The sequence below is a fragment of the Coloeus monedula genome (genome assembly GCF_965178545.1).
Source record: "Coloeus monedula genome assembly, chromosome: 2".
NCBI classification, from domain to species: Eukaryota; Metazoa; Chordata; class Aves; order Passeriformes; family Corvidae; genus Coloeus; species Coloeus monedula.
This window is the reverse complement of record NC_138782.1, coordinates 61,516,803-61,524,241: the sequence shown is the minus strand read 5'-3', so window position 1 is coordinate 61,524,241 and position 7,439 is coordinate 61,516,803. Positions and strand designations below refer to the sequence as shown.

General features: G+C 46.4%; 1 protein-coding gene across 2 annotated transcripts in view; it reads left to right on the top strand.

Annotated features, from left to right (window-relative positions):
- The first annotated feature begins 211 nt into the window (after nt 1–211).
- Nucleotides 212–7,439, top strand: part of PPP1R14C (protein phosphatase 1 regulatory inhibitor subunit 14C) — a 50,965-nt gene continuing 43,737 nt past the window's right edge. For both annotated transcript variants that reach the window (XM_082302425.1, XM_082302424.1), the window contains exon 1: nt 212–595. In XM_082302425.1, the coding sequence (XP_082158551.1) occupies nt 308–595 (288 nt within the window). In that variant the 5' untranslated portion in view covers nt 212–307. The remainder of the gene's footprint in view (nt 596–7,439) is intronic.

Below are 7,439 nucleotides of genomic sequence, written 5' to 3'. Positions count from 1 at the left end.
CTCGGGGTGCTCCACACTCCGCTACAAGCTGCCGGCACTGGGCACGCTATGCCGAGCCCAGCCGCTCCTCTCCGACCGTGCCGCGCTGTGCCGAGCAGAACCGAGCCGCACCGCCCCTCTTCTGTCCCCGCCCCAGCCGGTCCGGGCCCACCCCCCGGCGGCGGGGCCGCTGCGCCGCCGAGCCATGCGAGGCTTTAAGCGGCAGGTGCGGGGGAGTGGAGCACACGCGCAAGCGGCGGCTGCTGCGGCCCGGCGGTAGCGGCGGCGGGCGCCTTTCGGCTCGGCGGGAGCCGCGGCGGAGCGGAGCATGTCGGTGGCGACCGGGGGCAGCGAGGCGGCGGCGGCAGCAGCGGGCGGAGGCGGCGGGAACCGCGTTTTCTTCCAGAGCCCCCGCGGCGGCGGCGGGAGCGGCGGCTCCTCCGGCAGCTCCTCCCGGGAGGACTCGGTGTCGGCAGCGGCGGCCGTGGTGCAGGTCCAGCAGCGGCGCCACCAGCAGGGGAAAGTGACGGTGAAATACGATCGGAAGGAGCTGCGGAAGCGGCTGGTGCTGGAGGAGTGGATCGTGGAGCAGCTGGGGCAGCTCTACGGCTGCGAGGTGCGGGGCCGGGGTCGCGGGGTCCCCGGCGCGGTTGCCGTCGCCGCAGTCCCCTCGCCCGCCGCTGCGTCCCTCGCCCCCGGCATCCTCCTCCTGCCCCGAGTTGCCTTTCGGCGGTGGGCAGAGGAGCGCTTTCACCGCCACCTCCAAATGACATTCCCGGTCCGCCGCCCCCACCCTGCCGCTGCCCCGCGCCTCAGTGGTGCCCCGGCGCAGGGAATGGTGAAAGGTGCCCCCTGTCCCATAGAAAGGGGTCCCCCGTACCCTCCCGAGGTGAATGGTAGGGGACCGCCCTTTGGGGACGGGCGGTGGCTGCCCCACGGCCGGGCACGGAAGGGTCCCTCTCCTTCGGGGGGGCCCCGGCGGCTGCGGCAGGTCGGGGGTGCCAGGAGGTTCACCCGCGGCGGTGTTGGCCGGGAGCCGCTGTCCCCGCAGCCTTCCAGGGCAGGGCGGACCGGGGCTCGGAGGTGCCTTCCACGGGCTGGGCGGGCGTCGGTCTCCGTTAGACGCGAGCTAGCCCAGCGCCGGGGAGCCCCGCAGAGCGGTGTGCTGGGCGCAGGGCGAGCAGGAGGAGGGAGCGGGACCTGCGCGGGGGCTGTGCGGAGGCGGCTGTTGTAGAGGAAAGACTCCGGTGCGGGTACGGTCTCCTCTGGATCGTGGTTTTGCGTTACCCCGACCTACAGGAGCGGGGTAGATACTGGCCAGGAAATCTCAGTGAGCAATTCGGAGATCATTAGGACGAGACTCGAAAACGCTGGGGGTTTTATGTACCTGATTTGTGGGTATCAAACCTGTTTTGCTGTTACTCTGGGCAAAGATCGAGTGTTGCCAGAATGAATTCTCTTTTATAGAGGACAGATGAGCAGGAGGATGTTTCAAGATTGTTCAAAGGAATGGCAACTATTGCCTTCCTTGTGGAGATAATGATGTTGTAAGTAAAGGAAGTACCAGTACTTTGTTTTGTCAAAGCTTCATTAAAAATGTAGACCTTGTAATCCCCAGTGGATCGTATCTCCCTTCACCTCGGCTATTTACTCTTATAAAGGATCAAAACGTTAAGGCTAAACAGAGGTTCGCACATACATTTCCCATCAGTAGTCCACTTTTATTAGAGACTTCTGAAGTGAGATTTGTTGAAGCCACATGCGAATTTTGCAGTTAGCATGTCCAGGAGCCAACATCTCACACCAGGGCTCCTGAGCATGCTGGAGCTAGGAAGACAAGAGCTTGACAGTCCTTGAGGTGTGGATGTCTTGAGTGGATGTGACAATGTAAATTACCTGGATGGACTATCTAGCACACGCATAATACGAATGTTTAAAGAAACTCCTTTAATCTCAAAAGTAGTTTATTGGCAAATTTGTTAGAATGCCACATAAAAAATGTGCACATGGTAAGTTAAACCTCCTTAACTGTTCACATCCATGAGCTGTGGGAATGAAAGATACAAATGGAAACTCTAGTTAAAAATAATAAAAATGAGCAGTTCTTAGTCTTTGTCTTGGTGTGACATGCATCTCCAGTCTCATGACTTGTTTGGCCACATAGCCTGTAGGCTGTGAGGATTTTTCTCAGGTCGGAAGTGTTTACAGTTGTTTGCGTGAACTGATGATTCTGTGTCCGTGCAAGCTGATAATGTAGTTAGTGGCTGGCCTGCTGGATCTGTCCTCTGGTTTGACTCTTGCCATTCAAAAGCACCAGGCCTGTTTGGGCTGTGTACTTTTGACATAGAGGTGTACTTGTTCTGTTCATAAGAAAGGATATGGTACATAGGACCAAAGCAAAGCCCAGTGGAATTGTTGCTGCTCTTCGCTGTATTCAAATCACAGGCTTGTTGGAGGAAAATCTTTCATTCTTTTCCTTATTATAGTTGTTGCTTCCAACTAAAGTAGAAGGAGGTCTCCATTAAGGTGGAGACAATATATTGCTGCATAAACCCAACTTTTTTGATGATTTGGTTTCTGAGGTGACTTTTAGGGGGAAAAGTGGTTTAACATAACAGAACAAAATGTTTTCAGATTTGAAGGCCAAGGGCAAAATGTTTAAGTCATCTTCTGTTCTTCTTTGCTGTTATGCATGAACTCTATCCAGAGTCAGCACAGATGATGGAAGTGAAAAGGTCAAGCAATTAATACACTATCAGAATAAAGTTGAAGATGTATGATGAGTGTAGTGATTAAAGACAATAGCAATTTAATGCAAGATGCTTTGCTTGAATCTGCTTGAATTACTTCTAGGCTTAGAGATGTAGCTCTCAGGCTGAAATTTAATCACCTATGCAGACAGTTAATAACCCTGTCTGAGGTCAGGTTGGGAGGGGGTGGGGAATTGCTCACTTTAACTTCTGTGGAAGATACAGTAACTTCCCAATGCAATGACATTTAAGTTCTGGAATGATCTAAAATCTTCCAGGTTGTCAGAAATAGCCATTGAATTGTTAATCCTGGAAGAGCTAACCAATGTCAGTGTTTCATTGCTATTTTGATTCAGAGCTCTATTTCAAAGGAGCAGTGCACTTCATTTCTGGGAAGAGCAGAAATAAGTAGAGGGTACTTGCAGTGTGGTGCACTGAAAGTCTGTGAAAAGGCTTGCATGTTTCTTTGTGGGACTTAAATGTAGTGCCTGCTCACTGTTTTCCATTTAATGTTTGCTATTATGCTGAGATTCATCAGTAAGTGGATACTTGCAGAAAGACTCCCTTTATTCAAAACTAAACATGTATTCATAGTCTCTCAAGTACTTGCAAGTTAAGTCAGCTATAAGCCTGTCTTGGCATGGTGACAAAGTTTAGGAGATGAGGTTGGGAAATAACGAGACAGGTTTGTTTGTGTTCTTTTTCTAGTGGATCTTGTCTTTACTGTACGACTTTAGTTTTAAAAATTGGATGCCAAGCAATATGATGGTTTTGGGAGTGTGGCTTAGAAGGAGCTGTTTGAGGCTATTTTTAATGCGGACCTCAGTTTTATGATACAGAGATTAGCTTTAGAAAGGTTACTTCCACATGATGCAGACTTTAGGGATAAAGGACCCTTTACCTGAATGGTGTAAGTTACCAACATAGAAAACTTTAGTAGAACCAGAGAGACTTGAGCAGGATTTGTTTGGCACCAGAACCTGTCAGGTTAACGTACTCAGGTCAGGTGTGTCAGGTGAGTGTCAGTCTGGCTGTTTGCTTCTGGGACTGTTTCATTAAAAAAAAAAAGTTTTATAACCTGTTTGTTCTGGTTTCTATGAATGGTGAAACCGAGGTTACAGTTGCAGGTTAGTATAGTGAAAATACAATGCCTTAATTGCAGGACTTGAACTGGCTTCTGTGTTGACCTTTACTAGGTATCTTGGTGTAGATACAAAAATGCTGCTAGCAAGGATTTTCTTGCTATTTTCTAAGTCCATGAGAGACTTTTCTCTCTCACAGAAGAGGCAGCAGAGCTATGTAAACAACCAAACACCTGCAGCCTTGAAAAGTCTTGTTTATAATACAGTAGAAAAATATTTTGACAATGGATGTTTTAGGATTTTGGCCAATCACCTCAAAGGGTGGCTGATCCTTGTCCAATTAGACTATGAAGAAAAAAGTCTATAAAAGAGTTTGTAAAATAATTAAATAAATCAATCTTGCTGCACAATTCCTGCCTGCTGGATCTTCTCTCCTCCTCCCTACGGCTGCGGGACGTGGTAATATTCCCTAAGGTTGCAGTAATATCTTGTTTCTAAAAATAGTTTCTCCACAGATGCTTTGTGTTTTGGGCTAAGTCCATTATTGGTTAAGAACTGCAAAATAATGCTGCACAGAACACCTTACATCATCATTATTCATTCCCTAATGGTTTGCAACTCGTAGTTCAGCATGAAAGTGGTGACAGACCAGTTTTCCAGATGTATAATTTGTGTTGTGTGCACCTGCCAAACTTGTATATGAAAAAAGAGACCACTGGATTTGTCCCCAGAAACCATTCAGCTTTACAGGTGAATTTCTGTGCTCTGGGGTCCTGTCTATCTAGAATTATAGCATTTGCTATAAATGGCACACAGATTTTTGCACAGTAACAAAGAAAGATTTTGCTTGTGCTATGGGTTTGTTGCTGAATATTTTTTAATGTAGAGATTTGCGTGTGCAAATCAAATGAGCCCCTAGACTTTGCACTCTGAAAGCTGAATATAAGACTTGCCTTCTGAGTTACTGCTGAGCTTAGCTAAGTAATCAACTACTTTATTAGAGTATGTCTACTGACGTATGGAAGTCAGTGCTTGGCAGAGGATATGATGTTGTTCTGGAAGTACCAGGATGTTATGTCCAAGCTTATTATTTTTCCATTCCAGGAATGGAAATACCCTGAGATTGTGTTTAAAATTTCACTGTACAATAAAATAAATTTGGAAGAGCTGCCCATAAAGGCTCTTCAGGCATTTCATTTCAGAGTACAAATCTGTGCCAGACTGAGAATTTGTAAGATTTTCTTCCATCTTCTGGTACAGATACTGCAATGGCAAGAGTGGCATGAAGCTCTGAAACGGGTAATGGATTGGCAGTGGAGTATGTGGGGGGAGGGGAACAATTTAACTCAGTCCTGCATGGATCGAGAGCTCCCTCCTTCTGGTTGCTGAGTGTCTGCAATTCTGGAGAACACCCTCTTTGTTGGTCTTCCTGAAGCTGCTGGGATATGCTAACATTTCCGTCCACACATTCTGTCTTTTCCAAAACAGCCTGGTCAGCATGCTGCTAAGGCTGCCTTGTGGTGATGTGGACCTGATGGTGTCATCAGGTACTACTTATGCCTCAGGCTCTAGTGATATAATGTTTGAAATTCATTATTCATTTCTCAGAAAGGCATTTGGTAAGAAAATCGACTCAATAAAACGCTACAGAAACAAACTTTTGCCTATAGTCTCACTCTTTGAATAGACTTCTAACTTGGACTAAGATCTCAGAAATGGTAATTGCATGTAGATTCCTTTCTAAATGGATCAAAAGTGGAAAGAGGCTGAGAAGGATCTGAGAACTAGAGAGAGTGTCAGTCTTTTAAAAAGATGCAAGTCAGTAGGAAGTGTAATAAATTACTTCTTTCTTTGGAAGATTATTACAGTCTAGATGCATTGGAGTAAAGTACTCTGGGGTCCACCAAATTGCCTAGAAATTTATTTGGATTATTTCTTTTGGACAGCTATTACCGATATCTGCATGTCGTACAACACGAACTTTGGTGTGCTCTCTCGAGGGCAGCAATGTTGCTCAATGTACTTTTGTCAATTGAAGAGTTGCTGTGATCAGAGACCTGTGAAGGACACAGGCCACACAGGTGTAGCAAAGGCTTATTCTATCATGCAGCAACCACGGAAAGGTATCTGAATCCCAAGAGCAGAAAATGGGAAGCCTAGAAGATGCATGTTGTTTTAAAACAAACCTTGTAAAATGCATGCAGTTCTTTTCAGAGGAGTGGGCTTAAGGACCTGTGAGGGTACCAAGCACCTGATGGTGATAAAGTCAGAGCCTTTTGTTTCTAAATGCACTTCTTAAAATCTCAGATTAAGTTCTAAAGATCCTACTCTAGTAGGAAATGTACCACTGTTCAGCTACTGAACTTTCCTTCTTTTTGCATGCAAACTGTGTACAGTGGTGCAAAGGAATTCAAGAAGAGAGAAGTTCATCATGGTCAAGTGCAAGGTTCTGCACATGGGTTGAGGCAGTCCCAACCACAGATACAAGCAAGGCAGAGAATGGATTGAGAGCAACCCTGAGCAGGAGGCTTGGGGTGTTGGTTGACAAGAACCTCAACATGATCTGGCAATGTGCACTTGCAGCCCTGAAAGCCACTGCATCCTGGGCCACATTAAAAGCAGTGTGGCCAGCAGGTCAAGGGAGGCAGTTCTTCCACATTTACTTCACTCTTGTGAGACCCTACCTGGAACTCTGGGGCCCCAGTATAAGAAGGACATGGACCTTTTGGAGTCCATGGAAGACTCCAGAGGGCCACAAAGATGATCAGAGAGCTGGAGCATCTCTCCTGTGAAGGCTGAGAGTTAGAATTGTTCAGCCTGGAGAAGAATAGGCTTCGGGGGATCGTAGAGGGGGCCTACAAGAGAGATGGAGAGGGGTATGTAGTGAAAAGACATGGGGAAATGGCCTTAAGCTGGCAGGTTTAGATGAGGTATTAGGAAGAAATTCTTCACTGTGGGGGTGGTGAGGCACTAGAACAGGTTGCCCAGAGAAGTTGTGGACTTCCTATCCCTTGGAGTGTTCAAGCTGAAGTTGGATGTGGCTGGCCCAGTGGAAGATGTCCCTGCCCCCATGGCAGGGGGATTGGAACTAGATGAGCTTTAAGATTCCTTGCAACCCAAACCATTCTATGATTCAAAGAAAATTATTTTTCTAGTATTTGATCTTTGTTTAGTCTAGATGTCATTTCTGCACTGGTCATGGTTCATTGTTTTATCTGATTCAGCAGAAATATTCTTGACTTACAATTTAAAGCTTCACAACACAGATTATCTTCCAGCAGCTATTCCATAGCAATTTTTTTTTGTCCTTTCCCTTTCTGTTCAAGATTCAACTGGTCTCTTTGCTGAAGCAGTAGGTGTGGTTGTTTCATAAAAAGGTGAATAAATAACTAATTGCTTACATCACTTGAGATTTTATAATTGTACTTCTTATTAACAGTAGCTTACAATCTTCATGGCTACAAAGACTCTTGTGCCTTTAGGGAAATTGTTTTATATAGAGCCGGTACTTGATTATCCAAGGTAAGACAAGAGAGGAGGAGGGGGTGGGAGAACATGGATACAATGGAAAAACTGTGGATAAAAAAAAAAAAAAAGGTAAATTCTGCTACAAATCATGCAGTGAATG